Source organism: Strigops habroptila, chromosome 1 (assembly GCF_004027225.2).
Source record: "Strigops habroptila isolate Jane chromosome 1, bStrHab1.2.pri, whole genome shotgun sequence".
Taxonomy (NCBI): Eukaryota; Metazoa; Chordata; class Aves; order Psittaciformes; family Psittacidae; genus Strigops; species Strigops habroptila.
Window position 1 is genome coordinate 92,851,588 of NC_044277.2, and position 24,322 is coordinate 92,875,909.

Below are 24,322 nucleotides of genomic sequence, written 5' to 3' on the forward strand. Positions count from 1 at the left end.
TACAACAAGCTCTCACCTGGCTTTGTACTGCAGAGGTGGCCAAGGCATCATAGACACCTAAACTCTCAGAAGCTTATTCTGTACACGTAGTAATGGAGCTTGTCTCAGAAGAGAAAATTAAAAGGCTCAGTGGTTAAAGACTGAAAAAAATCCACTCTGGTGAGGTAACATAAGCTGTTTGTAACAATTACTTCTTGTTCAGACTAGAGCCTAACTTTAAGAAAAGCAAGTACTCTAGCTTTTAAAATTGCTAGGGATAGAGAAAAGCTATAATCCTAGCGAGTTATTCTAATGGATAATTGCCCTGAGAGAGAGAGAAGAGAAAAATACTTGATATAGAGTAAGGCCTGATTCTCTGTCACAAACAGGTAAAATAGGTATTATAACTTTTTAATTTTGTAACCAAATACCTGATTATCTTTAAATCAGAAACCAACTCTGTTATGAACTCTTATTAAAAAGGAAATTCCAAATTAAAAATGCCAACCTAAAATTTTAAAATGCACTAGTACCTTTTCAGTATCGTTTTTTCACATGGGCAGTACCTGCTGTTAACAGAAGGGTGCTGAAGCTGGTGATCTGTAGCTCTGGACAGGAAGACATCTTGCCCCAGCAACCTTCTCTTTAGGTGGGTTGCATTCCCCTCTGTAATGATAACTTGCAGAACTTTTTTCCTTGTTTTCCTTCAGCATCATTTCTGAGGTGCAATTAGACCTGCTCCAGAGCCTCAGTTGAACACTTGCCTAATGGGGGTCTGCTGTTTCCAGTTGGTTCCATAGGAATACTTTCTTTGCCCTATCCCACTGTTAGAGTCCCTGGTCTGATGTAGGCTTTCTTCATATGAGGTCATTGCTTCTGTCACTACATGGGCAAAACAGCGTCTTCTGAAGTGGATGACTCAGTTACTGTGGTAACAGATGGGCCAGGGTACAATGCACTTGCCACCTGACTGCTTGCAAACATGTTTTTAAATGGATATCATCATGATTTGCTACACAGGAACTGACAAATTGCATTCTACTTGACAGAGTATGATATGGATCTGCCGTAGTGGCAGCCTCCTATACAGTTAATGAAAGATCTCCTTTTCCATTCCATGCATAGCCAAAGTTGACAAAAAGGGTAGTCGTCATTACCTAGATGTTGAACTTCTGAGTTTCCATTGAAATCTTCTGCTTTCCTGAGTTATCCCTGTAAGTAAGCATTTAGGCTTCTGATCTAACCTGGATTTATCTTCTCTAGCTAGGCTGCTGGTATATCTTACAGATCACTTCTCTAAGATCACTGCTGAGTGCCACTATAGGTAACATATATTGCAGCTATATTTTCAAATGCCACTACTGATTTTAGGGGCCTGGCCTGAGATTTTTGGGGAGAGCTCCTTGATGCCTTGCAGGCAAGCAGTCTACTGATTTTGGTTTAAATTCAAACCCGAGAGGATTGCAGTTTATGTCTGCCATGTAAACACAGGGATGCAGCCAAGTGAGTTTCGTCTTAAAAAGATTAAGAGTTGTTCCAGCTCCACTGAACCTACTAGCAGGAAGCAACTTCTCGGCACCCAGGCTGTGAGACCAGTGAAATGAAGAGGTAGTGGGACAGTATCTGAAAAAGAGCAATACTCAGGACTCCAGTCCCAAACCCCCATGTACACAGGCAAAGCCCCCTCCTCAAGCACTGCAGAGGAGTTTATTCAGTGGCTGTGCTATCATGGCTTAACTCTTCCCACAAGGCACTCTGACTCCTGCGACATGCAGAAGAAAACAATAGGGTGCAATAGAGAATTAATACTGCTGAAAGTATATTAACTCTGAGCGTCCCTGCTCAGCAGTCCCTGCTTTCCTTTTCCATTGAATTCGCCAACTTTTCCACATGGCCCTACACTGTACATTTGATGCTGGGGAAGGGAAGGAAAAGCAAGGCTATTTGTCCTCTCCATGATGACAAACCATAGATTTGCACAGCAATTTTTCCTCCCATGAGGTTTATCGGGGCATGGGTGTTGAAGAACAGGTTGGTAACAGCATCCCAGATTTTTACAATAGACTTTTGGAAGACTAAAACTAGCCTGTGCTGGACAGGATGGTAAAACATGACCTGATGTTGCAACTCCCATTCTAATTTGCCTCTGCCTAATTCAACTCAGGTTGGGTGTGCAGATAATTAAGAGCTGCCTGCTTGCTCAAGCTGTTCCTTTAGTTTCTTACATATGTTGGTATCGTGAAATAAAAAAAAAATTCTACCCTAAATTCCAAATTTGTTGCCTTAGATCCCTGCAGATACAGCACACACCTTAATTTTTGGGTATGGCAAGGAGTGCAAAACACATAGATAATCCTAATGTTCCCAAGGGATATAGTGGAAAGAAAACAAGAAGACCACTAAATGATTAGATGATTTGTTATCACATAAAGTTACTCCAGCTCACTAAACATCCTGAACAAGTTGTGGATCCAAAAATCACACTGTTCCTAAAAGTGGGGTCCTTTCAGTAGGTAATAACTCTCTGTTGCATAGCGTACTCATTGCCATCTGCAAATTGCAACAGTTCTACTGGCAGGAATATTCCTTGTAGATAAACAAACCATCCTTTACCTCTGCAGGATATGCCTGAGGCTGTCCCATGCATCATGCATGCCTCATGCATGCAAAGTGAATAGCTTTCAAGTTTCTGGCACCATCTTTGGGGTTCCTCAGCCTGGGAGAGCTGAGTGCAAGAAAAGCCCAGCTACTGCTTCATACTTGTAAGGAAACGCCAGCAATTATTTCCTAAGTATGTGACTATACTTGAAGATTGTGGTTGGCTTACATTTTATACAAAGTTCTGTAACTTACGAGATAGGCTATATATCTGAAAAGTAAAACTGCACAGCTTTTAGCACTCTAAGTTCATTTCTGAGTTCAAGACTGTGAACAGGAAAAGCAAGAAACTATAGTCTTGAAAATACTTATTACTCTAAGAAAACATTTCAAGAGCTAAAGTGTAAAGAGGAAAGTTATTGTAAATAGGTAGAAGTGAATGTTATATTATACATGGTCAGGAGTATAACAAACAGTAGAAAGTTCTAGATGGTTAGCAGGCATGCTGAGAAGCAAATAACTGACCAGCTGGGCTAATAACAAATAGAAATGGATTAGCCACTTTTTAAAAGCTGTTTGCTTATTTTAAAAGCTAATAGTTTACTTTGACTCTGTAAACTATGTGTACGTCTTTGGCCTAAGGAAACTTGAGAAGCTTTAACTTTATGGAGGGCTCTGCTCTGTGATGTATCAGAACAGATGAGAGTAAAAGTTTTAACTTCTACTTTACTCCAGACTTACAATCAGACTTTACTCCAGGTTTACGACCAGTGATATTCATCAACTGCTTCTTAGGTTACACTGTCGTTGGTTTGTTTTTCTCTCTAACACATTGGCTTTTAGAATTAGATGGATACATTATGAAAGACTTTGATGAGAATACAGAATTGGCCAGGTAAAAGCTTGTCCACAATACTATCTACATTTTCAAATTCTATTATTTTCATTGCCAGGTAGTGCCATTTTGGCATTGTCCCCTTGTAGTTTACAGTGAAACTGGATCAGGACATTCCCTTATTAAAGCTTTTCTAGTCTTGAAAACCGCTCCATACTCAGAGAAATCTGTCCCAAAGAACATGATGCTGAAGCCTGAATGTCATCACTAAGCATCTGATTTGTAGCAGCTCCTCAAATATATGCTGAATTATCACTTTTTTAATTAAAACCTTCCCTATTAACAGTGAAATGTACAGTATTCAAAGAAATATTTAATAAAGGGAAAACAGGACAAAAGACAGCAACCCAATATAGAATAAAAATTAAACAAATTTTTAAAATAGGAAATAAAGGTCAACGAATTGCTGCTGACAGAACGATATTTTTGCAGGGCTTTGTTAATGTGACATCTTTATTATATTTGTGGATATTATTAAATGAAGATAGTGAAATTGTTTCAAGGCTGTAAATATTACCTCCCAAAACATTTGTGGACAACACAGATTTGCCTGATTAGAGTTACTTGAGTGGACAGCGCACTTGTACGGAGCCATCTGAGTCATTCTGATACGACCCAGACCTTTACAAACAGATTGTAGTCAACCATACAACCACACAAGAAACAGAGGCTCTGCCTGCAGCATAGGGGGCTGTAGGCTGGACAGCAGTGACTCGGGGAGGAATTGCAGGAGACAGTAGCTGAACAAAGCCTCCAAGCACAATGCTGAGCATTGGCATGGCTTGGAAAATAATGCAGAGAGAAGTGGTAGGGAGGAGGGAAGTGAGAACTGAAACTAGAAGTCAGCATAACTGCATTAGCTATCCTTATTTAAAAGCATGTTGAACATGGGTGTTGATACTCAAGAGAGCAGTAGTATTTATTACAGAGCTGTAGAAAATGCCTCAGGGACAGAGACCTGAAAAAACACAATCTGTTATAAAAATCAGTTTGATTACAGCGTATAAGTATCTTCTGAAGAAGGAAGTACTGAATGATCATAGGCCAGCGGAAGAAAAGTAAAATAAAATAACAGTCAGTGACTGGAAATTGGAGCCATGTACTTTGGAACAGACAGTAAGCTCAAATGATTAGGAGGAATACATTCACAAAAAAAAGCAGAGAATGTTCCATCTCTTTTGGTATCAAAATCAAGTTTTAATTTCTTTTCAGGAACTGCAGTTTAGTATTCTAATAAAAAACAAGTCATTGGGTGAGCTAGTAGAATAAATCAGTGAAATTTTGGAGACCATAATATCCTCCAAAACAGGGTGGCCACTTTCCAAGTGGTTTACTAGGAATAAACCAGCAGTGACTGGGCCAGCAGTGACTCCTGAACTATGCCCAGAACTGGTTTGGGAGAATGGTAGTTTGTCTGGACCAAAACCATGCCAGCAATGGCTTTAATAATTAAAAAGTTTAAAAAATAAAAAATAAAATCCAGGTCCAGATGTGTTGCCTGATGTTTTTTAATTTTTAGTTACATATAAATCTCTGGACAGATAACATCAACTGAGATTTTGCTTCTATGTTTTTTTGTTTATTTCTCTCTTTGTTACAGAAAAAGGCACAAATTGGGCCATTTTTAAAATTCAGGCCTAGAGAAATTAAGGTGCAACACCACATGATTCAGTAGCACACAAAAATTAAGCTTTTCCTCAGCAAAAAATATGTTAGACAAAAATTAGGGGAAAGAGTTACTTGGCAGAACATTTTATGAGAATAGAACACTGAATTTGTCCCCACACACACCTTGTTTTACCTTCTTTGGGCCCACCTCCAGCCAACCATTCCTCCAGAGGAAAGGGAAGAGGGAAGGCAAGGGGAAAGAGGGGAAGGCAAGGGGGAAGAAGGGGAAGGGAAGGGAAAAGGAGAATAATAAAAGAACAAGAAGAAAAACAAGAACCACCTCCCTTTGCAACACCTTCCAACCCTTGCTTTCTAAATGTACCCTGCTCAGATGGTTAACATTGCACACACGGTGCCAAAAGATCGCAAGATATGCATCATCTAAAGCTAAATGAGTCTTGTTGAAATAAAAGATGAGGAAATACCTAAACTGAGAAACAGAAGACAGTTTTTGTTCCTTAGCCTGGCAGGACTGTTACTTCTGCTATTCCTTTCATTTACACTCCGATTTAAACCAGTGATGCTCATACATTGGTTTGATGCAACCAGTGAACTCTGTATGAAGGGTAACTTCATTTTAACATTGTTGGAGACTACCTTCAGGTGCCGATGAGTGAGCAGTTGTGGTTATAATGTCAATGAGCACAAGAAGATGCTCTTTAAACAGACAGCCCCACTTTAGACAGAGAGCCTCAATGGCAGGCAGAAGAAAGCTGTATTGCTCAGCATTGATTTTATTAACATACTCTGCTGCCACTCCTGTGAAATCACTATTCACTAAATTACTCACTGACCTCATGCTTGTACTAGCACTCCCAATTTTTTTTTTAACCTTAAATCACAATGAGCCTAAATAGGCACCACCAAGGAAACCCAGCTATTAAAAAAGCTTGATTGCAATTAGTTACCAGGTTTGTAAGTGTTTTCTCAGAGCAATCCTTGCTTCCCTAAGTACCCAATAATTTAAAACATTTGTAAACCGTCAGTGAGTGGAAAGGGATTCTGAGCAACAGCTGAGAAGTCTTGGATATGTACCTTTTTGTTTGTTTTATGTTATCTACATTTGTTATTGGGGAGCTGATAATCAGGAGATTGTTCTTGCTGCCTCTCATGACACTTCCATTTCAAGGTCATATTAGACTTGATCTTGTCAGGCAATAGTTCAGCTTCAAGCAGAAGACTGACCTGCATAACGCCACATGTCCCGGCAGCCTTCTCTGCTTCTACAACTCTCTGCTAAGAAAAGAAAACACCAGTATCCTCCACCAGCAGCATGCGAACCTGTCAAATACATGCACACGATGCTTGGCTCTTTGTTCTGCAGCATGGCATCCTTTCAGAGGCTTCTGGAAGTCCTTAGATCAAGAAAACAATCTTCAGGCAGCACATTTTATAACTCCCCTCAGCCTTTTTGTGTATTTCAGCAATGCTGCCCCATTGGGTAAATCAGGAGTGTGCATTTATCCTGTTGTATTTGCTGCCCTTTGCCTCAAAAATGAGATTTCTTGTATCTCTGAGAGATTGCATATTTACCCATGGTGTTTCCTGGAATGCAAAGAGACATAGTGTTTGATACAACATTGAAGATACAAGCTTAGAAATGGCATACTGCAAAATCAGATGAATGTGAGATCTGAAGAAATCTGCGGTTTCCCAACTGATTTGCTGCCATCTCTTTCCCAGAAAGACAAGATATTCCCAGATGAGTCAGACATAAAAGTGAATTGAGAACCAAAACAAGAATGCATTTATACCCCAGTACCGCTAACTCAACTTGCATCATATATTTTCTGAAATCAAAATGCTAAATTGTTTATTAAAACCAGAATACAAGCCTCTATTTTCTATTCTAAGTTTAGAATTTAAATCTGAGACATGAATTAACTTTGTTCTGATTATAAGAAGAAAACAATTTACAAAAAGAAAAAAACAATTAAAAAAAACAAAGAGCTAGAATCAGAGAAGCATTTCCCTTAGGTTCACCATGATAAATAATAATATGCTTTGCAAGTATCTGCTTCTTTCAACCGATACTCTCTTTAGTCTCAGAATATTGATGCCTGGCGCTAGTGAGGATTTCCATGGACTTGAATCTATTCATTTTTTTAAAAGAGGCATAGTGAAACTGATCATTCAGGGAATTGAATCCTAAAATCTTTATGCATGACCATATTGTGCTGAAACCTGGGGACACATAGGGACCTGAAAAACCTGACAAGAGATTTTCCTTGTGCACAAGGACTGCATCACAACAAACACTATTCCCTACTAGAAGTACAGGGCAATTTACATTAATGTCTTATCTCACAACTTGCTGTTCCACAAGCTTCATCATTTCCTAAAACTTTGACAGCCATATCATAGCACCCCCAGTTTTGCATATGGAATTTCTCTAGAGGAAGGGAGAAAGATTTGCTAATCTTTGTGATATTACTCAGAGTCCCTCCCATCTCACCATTATCACTCGCAACCTCAACAGCCAACTATTCTAATATTTATAATCCTTGTCCTTGCAATGGTACCCATGGAGTACAATGACACTTGGTTATAAAGAGATTATTTTTATTTTAAAGAGGCAAAGGCTGGTGAGATCAGAGCAAAGTCAACTGCAATGAAGTGGTGGCAGGAAATACCATGGTTTGGTGGGAGGAGGTTCTGAGAAAAGCCAACCTAAGTAAATAATAAGAAAAGTAGGCAAATAGGACCTTGCCACAGATAGGTGTGCATTAAAACGGAGATTAAGAGGCTGAACAACAGCTGCTCCTGTAGCTGCTTGTCCCAGCTGCGTTTACAGCCGGTTCTTCCCTGGAGTTTGGGGGCAGATGGTATCACCCCTACCTGCATTTTATATGGAAGAGTCCTAGAGAGTGAGACGGTGCCAGGTGGTCTCTGCTAGATCGGCTTGTAGTGCCAGGTCTGAGGAAACTTGGATCTGCAGCTGCACTCCAACAAACCAAACACAGCCCAGAGAGCCACAGCAACAACAGAAAGCATCAGCCCTGTGAAGATCTCTTCTACAGTCAGCATAGTACAGAGACTGCTCTTAGGAACGTGCAGCGTTAAGCAGCTTGTCCAGTGCGGTTCAGCCAAGAGGAAAGCTGTGTGGGGCTGTTGTGCAAATGGAACAGAAACCCTAAGGCCAAAGCTGCTCGCTGAAGGTCTCAACGGTGGAAGGCGAGATCTTGTTGGCTGCAATTTTCTTTTTGACCACCAGACTCCACTATCCTGCCTGGGACGTAGGCAGCTGTGACAGCCACTTCTACACTGAACCCGGTGCTCCCAGCACCCCACATTGGAAAGCAGGAGCGGTCAGAAAAGCCCAGAGGAATGGGAAGTAGTGTGGGTCACCTGTTACGCAGAGATGGATGAGGAACAACTGAAACATGGCAAACAGCAAAAATTCAACTGATCTCATTAACTGAACTGCAAAGCACAATTGAGAAAAAGGCTGGAGTTTCATGAGCTCTTTAAGCTAATGGCGTCTCAGCTCCCTTTTTCCAGGCACCTGGACCATCCTTGCTTCCACGCTGTCCCCTCCCTGGTGTTGGCACAAAACCATTTTGTTCAGCCCTGCAGTAAAACAGATCAGGAACCGATACAAGTGAAGACTAACCCAGCCCAAATAATAACTGGCTCTAACTCAGATCAGTTCCCCAGCCACAAGCAAAGGGAGGGGTAGCACAGGGACAGGAATAAATGATAAGTGAAAGGCAGGACTGCTTCTTCTGGTGGCCATGGTGACAGCTTCTGCCTGCTCAAGTTGTGCACGCCACTACAGCCTAAGAGCAGAGGCTCCTAGGGTCAGTGCTCAAGCCTGAATCATCTACGGGTGATGTTGGAGCAATGTTGGATTGCTCTTCCTGTACCACATGTTCATGTGTCTCCAAAAGGTACCTAATTTGAAGAGCTCTGGGCAGAACAGAAGGCCAGAAGTCAGAATGTCATTGATAGCATCATGCTCTGTTAGCACCTAGCTTCTGGTAGCAAAGGCAGAAGATAGTCCCACAGGGATAGTTCTGGCTACATGTGGAAACCTTGGGCTCCTGCTAACTTGGTTTCTACTGTAGCCTAAATAGAATGGGTTTCTGAAACCTTTACATGCTGACATAATATTCAAGCATTATTTGAAAGTATTATTATTTGTTGTAAATACTTCTGATGCCTCCAAAATGCATGTCTTGCAGTTACACTCCTGTGATGACGAAGTATGAGATTTTGCATAAGCTGCCAGGTATTGGAGAAGTAAAGACATATTCCTGCAAAAGCTATATTGACAAAACAATTCAAACCAAAGAAAAATGCTAACTGATGTTATATCCCGGCATACTAAACAGGAAGATAAGGATGACTATAACCCTACATATAGAAGCCCACTGTGAGGAGAACAGTAGATTTATGTAAGAAAATTTTAAAAAGCACAGTAAAGAAGAGCCATTTCACAAGGTACAGAAAAATCGAACTATGATCTCAAAGCAAAGTTTACAAAAATTCTTGATGCAACAAGAGTTCATGAAATGTTAGGGAAGTTTGAAAGTGAAAGAGAAGGAAGAAAAAGATTTCAATTTCCAAAAATGGTAATGACTGTACCTATCAAACCACATCTAATAGGAATTATGAAAAAATCCAGAATTAAACTCGTAATTTCGGTCGCACAGTATACTTTGTGCAACTCTGTACCTTTCTAAAAGAAAGGGCTGTTAGTTTTCTGGTTAATAAATAATAAATCCAACCATTTTGCCAAAGCCTGTAAATAAAGAGTTGGTTCCAAAAGTCAGCACATTATGAGAAACAGCCTCAGTGCACAGACTCTTTAGACAAGCATTCAAAAAAAGTAAATACACCATGCAATTTATCAGATCTGGATGAATGTGGAAAAGAAACCTAACAAACCTGGATTGAATTAAGACATTCCACTAGTATAACTTTCCTACAACAAGCCCACTAGTTAGAGCAGGATAAAGGAGACTTTGTATACACTGAGATGAAAATCTGCTAGTTACAGAAGAGACAGCACCCCAGTAAAGTAGTCCTGCTCCTGTCTCCTCTAATAGGAGGTAATTTCAAGATGGATTGACAGAGGGGATATAAGCTGAGGACTGTGGTGCTTGTTTTGTAGGCCCTGACACAGGGAGGGAAACAGCCACTCAGCTGTCAATGCTCTTCCTCACTCTCTGCCATCCCCCTAACCTCAACCCCAGCACAGGCTCATGCGATATAACTGTGTGCTCAGCAGCCATTCCTGTGCTGCCTAAGGAAACCTAAGAGTCTGAACCAAACATCCAAGCTTTTCCTGCCCAGTGCATGGAGAGAAACAGATACACAAGAATAAAAGCTGGCCTTCCACCCTCAAAAAAAAAAACAACCCTGAATTGAGCAGGAATCTTTGGAGGGGTTCTTACTCCAGTTCTTCACAGCAAGTTAGTTACCAAGCAGAAGTTGAAATTTTCTTTGAGGCCTGGGTTCAAATTTCCCTTCTGCCTGCTTTGGAAAATGGCTTTGAAGATACATCTCTGTAGTAGGAGAGTGCAGGGCTGTGGACACCCTCCAATGGAGCTGCTCCACTACCAGCTACACCACTCAGAGCAGCTCCTCAGCAAATGATTTCAAGTAATTGATCCAGAGACCTGGATTGCAGCCCTTGCTCCAGTGAAGAAAACTGGAGAGAACTTCAGAAGATGAAATTGAAACAGATTCCTATCAGAATGCCCTGGCACTGTCTCTCATCCAGAAAGTCCCTAAAATAACATGCTCTTTAAAAGAAAACTTAAAAAATAAAAATGTGCAAAAATGAACAAAATATATTGTCAATCTTATATACCTGATGTTAATAAACTTTTGAAGCCAGTTCTTCTCCTGAAGTTAGGAGGATGTTTAGTTAGGGGCCTGCATGGATAGCTGCATGCTCCAGAGACCAGGAGACAAAGCAATCTCTTTTGGCTGCAGAGTCTCTTCACAAACAGTTGTTTAGGCTTGATTATTACAAGGGGATTGTGTGGTCTTTTGGAAGTCAATTGGTTCAGTTATGCTAGGGCTGAAAGAACTTAAAGATTGAAGATCTGAGCAGTAGACTTAAGAGGGTTAGATGACTTGAGGGCAGCTTTATTTTAGGTTGCTTTGTCTTTTAAATAGCACTTGATCAAGATGAACAAGGTTTCAATTGATTGCTGTATGAGGATGAGGTGCAGGAGGCTACTATGGATATTAACTCTTCATGTAAAGTTGGACTGGAATTGACAAAAGGGATCAGAACCTATGATTGAGGAACAGACCTCATGCCTCTTCTTCCTCCTAGAGAAACCCCTTGCACTGGGTCATGTTCTCAGAGGGCGAGAACTGCCAAGAGTGCTGTAATCCCACAAAGGAAAGGCAGAAAGTTTCGACAGAAGGACCAACAGCCTAGCAAGTTGCTGATCCCCTAATCCTGCAATACACAGACACTTAAAGTCACCTTGTGATAACTAGCCTGCACAAGGTCAAGTATATGTTTCTGTCTTTCCATGATAGGGGTGTAGCACCCTTCCACCTCCTTAAGCAGATAGTCAGACTCGACGTTCCTCAGTAAAATCCTCCCTAAAGCAGAACCGTGCTGATGTTCAGTATTTATAATGCATGCATGATTTTTGTTGTATTTTCTTAAATATCATTCATTGCAAGTGAAAGTTGTGTTTACCAATTTACGTAGGTAACGAAGTATAGACATGTAAGACATTAACAAGTTTATAGACATATACAATAGGTTTTTTAACATAAATGCATGATTAAATGCGAAAAAAATAGATTATATGGAATATTAACAGACTGTGATGACCTTGCCAACAGTTCCAAAAAACCATATCATGAACCCTGAAAAATAAACTCACATGAACCAAGCAATCATTTCTGAGCCACAAAGTCCTTTTGATAACTAGGATTAATAGATGTTACACAGGTATAATGAGGAGATGCTACTAAATGATGCTGTGTTACTGTATGCCCATGCTTTAAATAGGTGGTCTGCTGGTTTCCCTGAAACCATTGAAATAGGAGGGATGGCTCATTAGTGAAAAAGGTTGTGCCCATGTCTAATTATTTTTTTAAGGCAAAGTGACATCTCAAGGTTGATGACTTTTAAAAATTAAGGGATGATAGTCCTGAAATGTTTCCAGAAATGGTTCAGTAAATACGCCCAGTAATTAGATCACGTGCGGCTCATAGGAGTCATTTCGCCCCTAAATTCTCAGATCACCTTCTTAGTAGAAATTACAGAACAAGGAAGTCAGTTTAATTTGTTTAGTTTCATTTCTCTGATTTTTAAAATGTGGTTTCTATCCTAGAAAATATCACAATCCCTGTAAATTTTGTAAGTGTAAATGTGGTTAATGAATTTGCCCAAGTTTTAGGCATGTACTTCATTTTCAAGGGTTCTTTTTTATTTTTAATGGTTAGTCAGATGTTTGTTTTTAACTCTGAGTTCCAACTAAGGAAAACAGGATCTAAGGACATAAACTGTGTTCAAAGGTTGTGGAATCGTATTAGATTATTTCCAGTAATGTCCTGGATATCTAGTCCCCTGCACAAAAGCAGAATCTACTATTACTTTACCGCAGCTCCATCATGTTTATTCTCAAATTGCTCTCCAGAAGGTATGCCTATATATTATTCTTTGGGAGGATAGGCATGCCTATTACTTAATGTTATTCAACATTTCTCATTCTGAGACACAGTTTTTCAATCATCTGTCACCTTCAAGACACTAAATCATTTGGTCTGAAATTTCACCAAGACGATGTCCTCAGCCTGACATTTTTGGCCAGAGCTTTTAAACTACTTGAGAATCAAGGCAAAGAAACAAGATGTCTTTAAAACTCAAGACATAAGAAGGAAGAATGTAAGAGTACAAGTGACCCAGCAATAACATGGAGATGCTATCCAAGCATGCATGGGTGGCATTAGGAAAGCCAAAACCCACCTGAAGTTGAATCTGGCGAGGGACATGAAAGGCAGGAAGAGGAGCTTCTCTACGTATATCAACAGCAAAAGGAAGATAAGGGAAAATGTGGGCGCACCGCTGAATGGGGAAAGAGACTTGGTGACAAAGGACATGGAAAAGGCTGATGTACTGAATGCCTTCCTTGCCTCAGTCTTTACTGGTAAGATTTGCCTTCAGTAATCTCAGGTTCCTGAGGGACTGGTGAGAAGGTCTAGAAAAAGAAGGATTTACCCTAAGTAGAAGAGGATCAAGTTGGGGAACATTTAAACAACCTGGACATACACAAGTTCACAGGACCTGACAGAATGTACCCACAAGTGCTAAGAGAGCTGGCCAACGTCACTGTGAGGCCACTCTTGATAACTGTGAAAGGTCATGGCAGCTGGGAGAGGTTCCTGACAACTAGAACAAAGCAAATGTCAATCCTGTCTTCAAGAAGGGCAAGAGGGAGGATTGAGGAACTACAGATCTGTCAGCCTCACCTCAACCCCTGAGAAGGTGATGGAACAAATTATCCTGGAAGCCATTTCCAAGCACATAAAAGACAGGAAGGTGACTGGGAGTAGTCGGCTTGAACTTATGAAAACAAAGAAGTGCTTGACCAACCTGATAGCCTTCTACAATGAGACTGACTGGTTCAGTGGATGAGGGGAGAGCGGAGGATGATGTTTGTCTTGACTTCAGTAAGCTTTTGACAGCATCTCCTGTAATGTCCTCACAGACAAATGGATGAAGTGTGGACTATGTTAAGTGGACAGTGAAGTGGATTAAAAACTAGCTGAATTGTGAGTCCCAGGGGGTTCTCATCAACAACACAAAGCCCAGGTAGAGGCCAGTCATTAGCAGTGTCTGGTAGGGATCAATACTGGGGCCCACAGTGTTTAACGTCTTTTTTAATACCTGGATGATGGGGTGTCATACTTTAAGTGACAGCAGGAAGCATGTATCCCACCACTCTCAATACTCCCTCCAGATGTCCATTTGCTCTTATGCAAGTTGTGTTCCAGATGTGTGATCACAAGCACATAATCCCATTCCTCCCTTCTCAATTCTTCCTTGGATGCTTGTGAAGTCAAAATCCAAAATTTTAGAAATTGAGTTCTTTAATAAATAGGAAAGTGGGCTTTTGTACAATCTCAGTTCTGCCCCTTGCATGTATGCATAATGATGCAGTCTTTCGTTATGTGAACATTATTGCTGCACAATTCTTCATTCAGTAGGAAGGATGGGCAGGTCTCATGCACTAAGTAGCTGTTCAGTATTTTCTGTCGTCGTAAGTACTCCATGTGCTGGGCTATACGTTTACGTACTGTCCAACCACTTACTGTTTCTTACCGACATTTTGGTTTTTTAACTCAGGAACTTTTTTGCAGTCTTCATTTTTACATTGTCCAAAATCTCCTTCATGGGAGAAGTCACATTAGAATCCAGGTCTCTGGGGCAGCTTTTAACCATTTTAACATTGAGGCAAAGCTTGATCTCCATTGCTGCTTCCACTACCTGCAACAACAGTCACAATCGCAAAGAAAGTATCCTCATTACACAGGTTCATCCATTTTCAGGACAAACGCAGCCTTTTCCCTAAATGACACTGTGTTGGTAAAGTTGTATATCATCATACAGGTAAAGACTATACTCACGAGGGTAGTGGTATAGTACCATATAGGGAAAGATAAATCGTGGCTGCATTATCAGTCTTAATTGCAGTATCTCCTAAGCCTTTGAGTTCTGCAGGGTAGTTTCTCTGCAGTAGATACCTGGATGATGACATCCCAATAGGTAGCAAATTGGGTTTTATAGACTAACAGAGGTTCTTGGGCCTGCAATTACTTTCCTTTACATAGCTCTTTGTATACTTCTTATGTATGTTTTACTTTCTTTAGGTCCCTCCTCCTTCACCTGCTCTCCTCACTCCTCAGCTACTACCCTGCTTTGGCCCTCAGATGTGCCCAGTAACCTTCTCCTGCTATGATGCAGTGAGTCCAGGTGTAGGACAGGCTTGCATAATGGGTAGGGAGCCGGACATGGCAGAAGCCATGGCCAAGAAAAACCACAAAAGGCACTCCAGAAGACTGAAAATGAACTCTGCAGTCGGGAAAGTAACCAGTAACTTAATCAAGGCATCTCAAGTGCCAGATGGAGCAGGATTTCCTCCTTTGAGGGAAAACATGCCCAGAATGGAAGATGCCCTCATTTTTCGTGCAACAGCATCACACCATAGGCATCTGCTCTGTTTGGCTGGGGTCAGACCAGGGTGACTATCAGCAGGGCTGCAGGCTCGAGGGAGCAACTTGTTCGTGTACCTGCTAGTAATGGAAACAGGGAACGTTACCAAGCAAAAGGGTCTTAACTGCCCCGTTCAGCACTGTCAGCCTGGACATGTCTGCTAGGAGCAGTGGTGTGTGTAGGGAAACGAAACAGGGGAAAACTGGGCGTGGTGGTGTGTGTAGGGAAACGAAACAGGGGAAAACTGGGCACGGCTAGTGGGTGCTGGGCAGGGCAGGAGGGGAATTTAGTAAGTTTAGGGGACATTAAAAAACTTAAGCTGGCATGCAATAAGTGAAGACACTACCAGAAAGTGGAAACAGCTAGTGGACATAGTTCCGCTGTTTTACTTCTTGAAGGTAATACAGAGTATAAGGGAAGGGAGTGTTTCAGTGAGTGGTCGTTTTTCATGGAAAAGAAGGGACGAAATGCCTCGGGCAGGCTGGTTTGAGGATTTGTGGATGCAGGTGCACGAGGAAGCGCTTCTCCAGCTACGGGAGCGTGAAATCCCGCGTGGGGCTGCCTTCAAGCGGCTCCCTCAACGCTTCAGCCGCAGAGGCCGGTGCCTTTCCGAGCGAACCAGAGCGAGCACGCAGATGACCCCCTCCGAGCACCAACAGGAGCTGGGCGGGAACCCGGCCCAACTCAACAGGGGTAAGGCGCCTGCCTCCCAGCAGCTCCGGAGTGGCGGCGGCAGGGTCCCGCAGGCGGTGGGTTGCGCACCGTCCCTTCCCCTTCCCCCTTCCCCTCCCCGAGGCCGCGAACCGGCGCTCGCCGCCGCCGCGGGGGAGCCCGAGGGGCGGTGCCGGGGGGCGGTGCCCCTGCGGCGGGCACGTTGCGGCCGGCGCCGCCGCAGCTGTCAGTGTCAGGGAGCCGGCGAACCGGGATCCCGGCTCCGCGGAGGGGGAATCCCCCAGCCTCGCCCCCGCAGCCAATCGGCGGGCGGCATGCAAATCGCGGCCGCGCCGGGATGCGGCGGGCCAGTGGGAAAGGAGCGGGGCGGGGAGGTGGCGCCCCGTTGGACGGCCGGGAGGGCGGCGAGGGCCAATGAGACGGCGAGGCGGGCGGGGCGCGCCCCGGGGGCGGGGCTATGCAAATTTGGTTTGAAAAAGAGGGCGGGAAATCCGAGTTTCGCGGGAGGCCCTTGGCGCGTAACCCGTCTCCTTTCCCTTCATTCATTGTCAGCAGCCGCCGCTTCCTGGAGCCATTTTCCAGCCGGCCCCACACAGCGGGAGCGGCCCCGCTCCATCCGCCGCATCTGCCCGCCCCGCCGCCTCCGTCCCCCCCCGGCGCCCCGCATCCTGCAGCCGGGGCCCCCCCGGCACCCGCAGCCCCCAGTATTTTACGCGGGTCCTCGGCATCGAGGAGGAAAGGAGCTGGGAAGGCCGGGGGGGGAGGGACGGGGGGAGGAGGAGACGCGGCTGCGGGGACAGACCCGGAGGGAAGGATGAGAAGGGGACTCCAGCCGCCGGCCCCGGCAGCGCCGCCGCCCGCACCGTCCACGGACTCCAGAGCAGCCCCCGCCGGCTTCCCGGCCCGCTTTGCCGCCGGCACCTTCATCCAGATCCGCAGCACCGGCGCGGCGGCGGGGGCGCCCTGTGTTGTCTCCTCCTCTGTCGCCGCCGCCGCCGCTTCCCAGGCTCCCGGTGCCTTTGCCCCGGCGGCGGATGGGGGCCAGCGCGCTGGCAGCTCGCTGTACTGCACCCCCCACGGACCCGCCGGCAGGACGGCGCTGCTGCAGCCCGCTCTCGGCGGAGGCGGAGGCCGCCCCCCGGTAATTTTTGTTTTCCCCCGTCCCCGCGGGAGGGTGAAGGGGACCCTGGGGGGGCAGCGCCAGGCAGGCCCTCTCCCCGCCGCCGTCCGGGCTCGGGGGGGCGGCCGGGGAGTTGGGGGGGGTTGAGGGCAGGAAAGGCGGAGGCAGCGCTTTGTTGCAATAAACTTTCCTGCCTCCATCCCACCCCCCGCTGCCGGGTCTTATTTAAAAGGAGGAAAGAAAAAAAAAAAATAGAAAAAAAAAAAAAAAGGACAAGAAAGGGGGGAGGAATAAAAATAATCCCCCGCCACGTCCCGCCGCACGGCACCGAACAGCGAGGAGCCGTCGGCGGGGAGGGCCCCGCTCCCCACCCGGGGCTGGGGGCCGGGCCGGGCCGTGCCCCGCCGGTGTCTCCGCTTCACCCCCGGAGCCGCCGGTGACGTCTGGCACACGTGCGCGGAGGCCGCGGCTGTGACTGGGAGCCGGGGCGGGCGGGGAGGGGGACGCCGCTTCCTCCTCCTCCTCCTCCTCCTCCTCCTCCCTCTGGCCTGGGACAGCCCGACCGCCGGCCGGCCGCCCCCCGGCCCCCGCTGCTCTCCGAAATGCCCCTGCAGCAGGTCAGTGACTCGTGGGGCGGCGGCGCGCAACGACCCCCCTGCCTGACCCCCCTTCAAATTTCCGCCTCCCCTTAAATTTTCCGGGCTACCGCCCCCCTCCCAAAATAATCATGCCCTCCCCCCCCACCCGTGGGGTTTTCTTTGTCCTCGCTGTTTTCGGGTGCGCGCTTAGCCCTCGTGGGCTGCGCTGAGTGGGAAGCGGGGGAAGGCGAGGGGCATCCCCGCTGGGAGGGGGTCGTGGACGCCGGGGGAGGGGGCTCAACTCTCCCGGCGTCCACGACCCCCTCCCGGCGGTGTGGGATCGCTAAACTCCCCACCACCCCTTCCTCTCCCGCCCCGGTGCGCCCCTGCCCGGGCAAACCGGGTTTTAACACCCCCCTCCCGCTTCTCCCCACCCCCTCCCCATCATCCAGTCGGTGATGGTCCCAGGTATCAGATGCTGCTCTAAGTCCGAAATACTTTTTGCAAGCGCTTGGGAGCAGCGTGTCGGTGCAGCGGGAGACCGTGAGGAGCTGCCTTCTGCGTGGGTTTTTGCGAGTGCTGGTTGCAGAGGTAGTGATGGGAGTTTCAAGGCTCGTCACATCCCTATCCGAACGTTGTTTTATTCTGTTTTAAATAAGTATCTTTGCTATAAAAGGTAGCTGATGTTTTGCAGTTCCTCATATCCTAACGGTGCTCAGTGTCAAGCAGGCTGGTTCAAGGTGCTTTGTAAATATTTGGCTGTCTGATGCAAAGGTTTGATTCCTAAAAGGTGTTGGTGAGCGAATACAAAGAGGAGTATATGTTATGAGATGATTCTGGGAGAATGATTGCACAGGGTGTTTGGACTTTGTGGGAGGGATTTTGGTGTCATGGGGGACTCCTAAAATGTCTCCTTAATGGGTCCTACAAGACTTTCAAATATGAATTTAGTGCATTTGGCGGGGAGGGTGTATACTGTTCACCTCTCTAATAAGAGGAACTCGCAGCCATAAAAGCTTCTTTCCATCTTAAAAGTTTGGAAGCAGGAAAGCAGTTTTGGGCTCTGACTGCAAGTTGTGAGTTTGTTGTATACCCTCACCCCCTGTGTTTACTTTGGGAAGAGATGTGGGATGGGGAGGAAGAGAGTGGTCAGGCTGGTGGTATCTACAGGCTCTGGCTGGCACCCTCCCAGGGCGATAAGTGATCCATGACACGTGCCAGGAAAGGGGGCTGCACATCCCACTCTGCCCTGACAGCCGTACTAGTGTGAATGCCCCTCTCGGAGCCTGGTTTGTTGCAGACCCATCTTTTGGGAAGCAAGGCTGAGGCACCCTAGTGCTCTGCCTTGTCTTTCTGCTCCGCAAACCACTTGGTGGGGAGGTGATACAGCCCTTTTGCAGTTCTTCAGCTCTCACCCAGTTTTCCCCAAAACTTGCAGGGGATTTTCTGGGTCTGAGAGGTGAGGGTATTTTCCCAATTAGTTTTCTCACTTGGCTCCTAGTTGAGTATTTTTGAGAAACTTACACCAAAGACTGGTGAGAGGAATGACAAAATGCTCAGTAGTTGAGGCAGTGAGTTTAGGCAAGTAGCACCAATATAAATTTAGCACTTGATTAGCAAATAGTGCATGGAGTCCAAGGCCCCCAGCTGAAAACAAGGCCCTGCTATGCAAAAGACTAGGGATAAGTCTTAGAATTTGGCCAGCACACCTGTGCTGGTTAGGGTTATGAAAATACTCCAGCTTTGCAGATGTAACTGTGCTGGCAACCCACCCATCACTTCCAAATATAAGCTATGATATGGACTAGAAAAAAGTCAGTATAGCAGTATAGTTTAGGTTGTGCAGGGAGGTGTTTGACTATACCAGCAAATGAAAAAGTTTCCTTTGCTGAAGTGAGCTGCTTGTTCTTCCCAGGAATTTGTTAGTTACTTTATCTGCGGTTGTGTAAGTGTAACCGTGCTGGAAAAGCCTTGAAAAGTGGCCTAGTCCATTACAACAGGCGGCTCCAGCCCCAGACGGATGAGTTTGCACACCCTCATCTCCCAGGCAGGTGTTTCAGTATGGTCCAAGACCTGTTCCTTGCTCAGTCGCCGCCTGTTGTCGTAGCTCCTGTGGCCGAGGGTGGTTGCTAACCTGGCTTTTGTACCCTGGTGAGCTCTGGCTCTGGGAGGCTGTGACCCAGCCTGCTGGCCCTTTCAACCTGAGGAGCTTTTTCATGACTCCTGTGGAGTTAATAGAAAGTGTTACTGGGCAGATCTGAACCCCTGCCATGGCTTAAACACAAGCGGTAATGAAGAATTAACCCTCGCAAAGCGACCATCAGCTTGCTCTCCTGGGGAAAGCCTGAGGTCCCCCAGAGATGAGGTCGATGCTGCTGCAAGGGGCAGGTGGTCCTGTGTCCTGCCCTGCCGCAGGCTGGTGCTGCTTCCCTTCATCCCTTCTTCCCTTCTGGAATCTCAGGCTTCCCAGGACAGATAATTAACCCTGACCAAAAAAAAAAAAAAGAAAAAAAGAAAGGTTTTTTGCTGGGCAGGCAGGTTGAACCAGCTAATGGAAGGTCTGGTAAATGCCAGGGACCTTCAAGGGAAGGTGGTGGCCAGGGAGAGAGCACGGATGTAGTCACACCATGCCATTTTGGTGGCACTGAGCTTGTGAATCAACTTGGCTCCTCCTGAAAATGTGGGAGAAACTAATGTTTGATAAGGTACCCCAAAAGCATTCTCGCTGCTGTTGCCTTCTCGATTGGTATGAGAAAGTCACTACCATTTGCAAATCCCAGTACTTAAAAATGAGGCTGCTATAAAAGCAAGCTGCTCAAAATGTTTCTAATTCAAATAGTGGAGAATTTCTTACTGTCTTTGGGTTATAAAGATAAGCCTTTAAGAAGAGGGCCATTTTCTTAGCCATGAGAAAATGCTTAAATGGAGACACCACCCACATGTTAAGTCCTTTTTAAAAGGGGCTAAATCCTCTTAACAACAATATCTTTAGAGAACTCCTGTGGCCTTTAGATGACATAGGCTGTGGAGAGGCTGGTTCGGCATACTTCAGAAGAGGGCGGGAGGATTTACATTTCCAAACTGAATAGTTAGCACCCCTCTCATTTTTTCTGGTGGTTTAGAAAGCACCTCTTCCTCCTTCCTTCTCAGCAAGTCACAGCTGGATAGGGAGAAAAATGGGGTAACTCACAGTCTTGCTCCTAGGTGTTAGGTAAAGGAGCAGATCAAATAAGGTATGGGAGAAAAACCTGTAAGTTGCATAAAGGAAGTGGGTAGTTAACTAGGAGCTCTTCTTTATTCTGCAGGAATAAAAAGGTTTGTCTGTGAAGACACAGGTGTTTTCATATTCAGACCCATTTTTGTTATTTCTTTGCCTGACAGTTTGTGTTACTAGAAGTGAATGCTAGCATAAGTTTGGGGCCTTTGCTTTTTGAATAGCATTTAAGGGAGTTTCTTTGGTTTAAATCCATCTCTTCCAGCAACAGACTGCTTGCTTCTGAGCCCAAGGAGGTACCACATGGTCCTTTGGCACAGCTATCTGAGGAGAGTTCAAAGAGGTATAAATCCCGATTGCCCTAACTGTGCCAACAAGCATCTAGTGGAAAGCAGGCATCCTAATAAAACCGTACAGGAATAGCCTGTAGCTTGCTGTGCTTGCTGAAGGTGGTTCTGCTATCCTTACACAGAGTCCAGCTATGCTGGTGTGGCTCCGTCTGCACCAGAACTATCGAAGTATGGTAGCCCCATGATGATAAGGGCTTTTGGCATGTTTCCATGAGCAGCTGAGCCACTCAAAGGCTTTACTGTTGCTGGAAGGAGTAGGCTTGCTTCTCCCTCACAGTCTCTTCTGTATTATCTCCTTTGCCCTGCCCCTGGCCAGGCTGTGAGGGAGCATCCAGCTGCACTGATGGTTTGGTTTTCTGCTGCTTTAACAAGGTAAAATAGCTGGGTCTGATGAGCATTACATTGGACATTGGTAGGTATTGGGCATACGTGGCCCAAGATGGGATGAGCTTTCCCATGCAGTGGTGTTGAGGTGTTAAATTGGTTCACTGAGCCTCAGGTTTTCAGAAGATGGTGTTGCCTGTTCTCACCATGAACGTATCTTCCTTATGCCACCAGCCTACTTGCCAAAAGCTGCATATGGGTCACTTTGTGGCCAGTTTATTCTTCTGTAGCGGGCACTTCAACTGATTGAGCAATTAAACGCATTTTCTGTCCCCTCGCCTTATCCCAGGTATGTTGTTGCTGCTGTGTTAACTTTTAGTGCTCATTTGTGAGTATGTGGAAGCATTAAAAAAAAAAAAAAAATCTTTGAATTTAGGAACAGCTGTATTTTGCAAGATGAAAGGTTGTCTCACTGCTTCTCTGACTATGACTGTGGCACATATTTGAGGAAGGAACACAAGAAGAGGGCTTGCACAAAGCCCTTATCCTACTTGCCTTGAGAAAGCGTTTCCTTGGTCAGGGGTTACAGCGAGTTTTATAGCTACCAATGGCCTGTGATTTTTGTCTAATCCCTGTTTGAATCTGGTTGTAGTTTTGACCTTGTGTAGCAACAAGTTCTACCTATGATTTTAGCTATCTTGTATGGAAGAAAAAACCAATTCTGTTTTTCTGCCCTTTTTTTTTTTTTTTTTTTTTTCTCATTTTGAACTTGCTGTCTATAGTGGTTTTGGGTGATCCTAGATATTTTGGTAGGGGAAATGATTTTCTCATGTGCTTCTCTACACAGTTTATGATACATTAATTTCTGTCCTCAATTGTCCTCTCCAAGCTGAAAAGTGCTAGACCATTTAATTTCTCTTGAAATGAAAGCCATTAATGTTAAAGATGTCCTTTTGTAAAAAGGTGAGAAACGAAGATCTGAGCTTTGAGCTTTTCTTAGCAGCTTCAAGTATGACACCTTTCAAACCTCAGTCTTCGCTTCTGAAGGTGTGCGCTGGGCTGGCAGCCATGGCTCCATTGGCAGGGTTGGTCCTGGTGGAGGGGTGTGAGGGTGGCTCGGGCTTTAATCCTGGCTTGTGGAGGAGCTGCCTGCCAAGGATGGTTTGGAGACTGTGACTTCAGTTCAGATGGCCTTCTTGCGCTGATGGTGGTAACGTAGATCCAGCCCTGCCCAGAGCAAGGCTTCAGCAAATGGGACGCTCTTCTTAGTGTAACTAAATCTCCAGGTTTTACAGTCTCTGCAAATAATCTCATTTACAGCTGGCAGCTCTGAGTGTGTGTATATATCGTGGCAGCTCTCATGCTTACAAATGACTAAGTTGGACTTCAGGCTTTTGTTTTGGCTGGCAGAGTTAATCACTTCCTGCATTATTTTTCATGAGCAGAATTGCGTTTGTTGCTACGGGGAGCAGAAACCCCCTTTGTGTGCCCAGGGGCAGTGATGTGCAGTGGGAGGGAGGCTGCGGGTGCCTCCGGGATGGGGCTGCTACGGTGCTTGAGGTGATACTGATGAAGTATTTGGACTCTGTTTCAGTTTCAGTTCTGTTTGAAGACAGACTTGGCAAAATTTCCCAATTTATCACATCTTTAAAAGGGAACTATTTCACTTCTGTTTTCCTCAAGTAAGTTGGTCCAAAACCACACTTGGAAGTGCTACGCCTGGCATGGATGCCTCTTGAAGTACTATGCTGTCTGCTTGGATGGTGCTTCTGTTTGCTGGATCTCATGGCATTCATGGAGTTCTTAATGCCTTGTGGGCTCAACGTGAACTATGGTAAATATTTCTGTCTGCAACCCTTGTAAAGGGAGAAGACAAGAGTTTGACTAGGCACTGATGTAGCTGGCGCATACTGAAAATGGCCTCTACTATGTGGTAGGAGTGTCCTTCTTTGTGCATTTTAGCCCTCTTTTTATGCATATACAAACACATCACAAATGTGTTGGTAGTTGTTTGCAAACTGAACTTGCTTAAGGTTAATGGCATGTGTCATGTCTCTTCTTCATATCCTACTTATGAATGGGAACAGTTGTTGACCTGACCTGTTACAGTGTGGAAACTAACACACTAGCTCTGCCACCACTGCACATGCATGCCCTGCAGCTTTCAGGCTTTCGTGCCAAAGGTCTTTTGCCTAGGACTAAGCTAGGAAGAAAAGAAAGGTGGAGCACTGAAGATCGCTTTTTCAGAACCAGCTGGCATCTTTTCTGCGACTGCACTGAGTTATGTGGGCAAGTATGGCTTTTGTTTATTCCTACAGCTAGAAGTAAATGAAGTTACCCTGTTTAGTAACTTCATTTAAGTAGGATGCTTGATTTGATTACCTGCATCTACTTTCCAAGATTTCATCCAGCTTGTACGTGGCTGCATCTAGGCCCAGAAATGTCAACCACCTAACGCTGATAGCATTTTCAGGTGCCCTACTTAAAGGGTCTGGGACCTGATTTTTAGGAAGATATTAGGTGCTTCCTGTGATGTGGAGTTGCAGTACTGGAGAAGTTGGGTCCTTGGTATCTCATTGATTTTAGGGTCTCATCAACATTGCAAGGCGCTAGTTGTTTTACAACTCATAGAAAACATGTAAACAACTATTTTTGGTAAAAGTAAACTGTATTGGGAAACTGGATAAGAAGAGGTGTCTGCTTAGCCTTGGCTGCCTCAGCTCCAGCAT

The 24,322-nt window shown here is 45.1% G+C and overlaps 1 protein-coding gene across 3 annotated transcripts in view; it reads left to right on the plus strand.

The window, feature by feature from the left end:
* Positions 1–16,815: 16,815 nt before the first annotated feature.
* The window catches only part of E2F3 (E2F transcription factor 3), a 42,755-nt gene continuing 35,248 nt past the window's right edge, over positions 16,816–24,322 (plus strand). For 2 of the 3 annotated variants that reach the window (XM_030490001.1, XM_030490010.1), the window contains exon 1: positions 16,816–17,148. In XM_030490001.1, the coding sequence (XP_030345861.1) occupies positions 16,822–17,148 (327 nt within the window). In that variant the 5' untranslated portion in view covers positions 16,816–16,821. Of the gene's footprint in view, positions 17,149–17,685; positions 17,745–24,322 lie in introns of those variants that run through there. The other variant, XM_030490018.1, reaches the window with a different exon arrangement.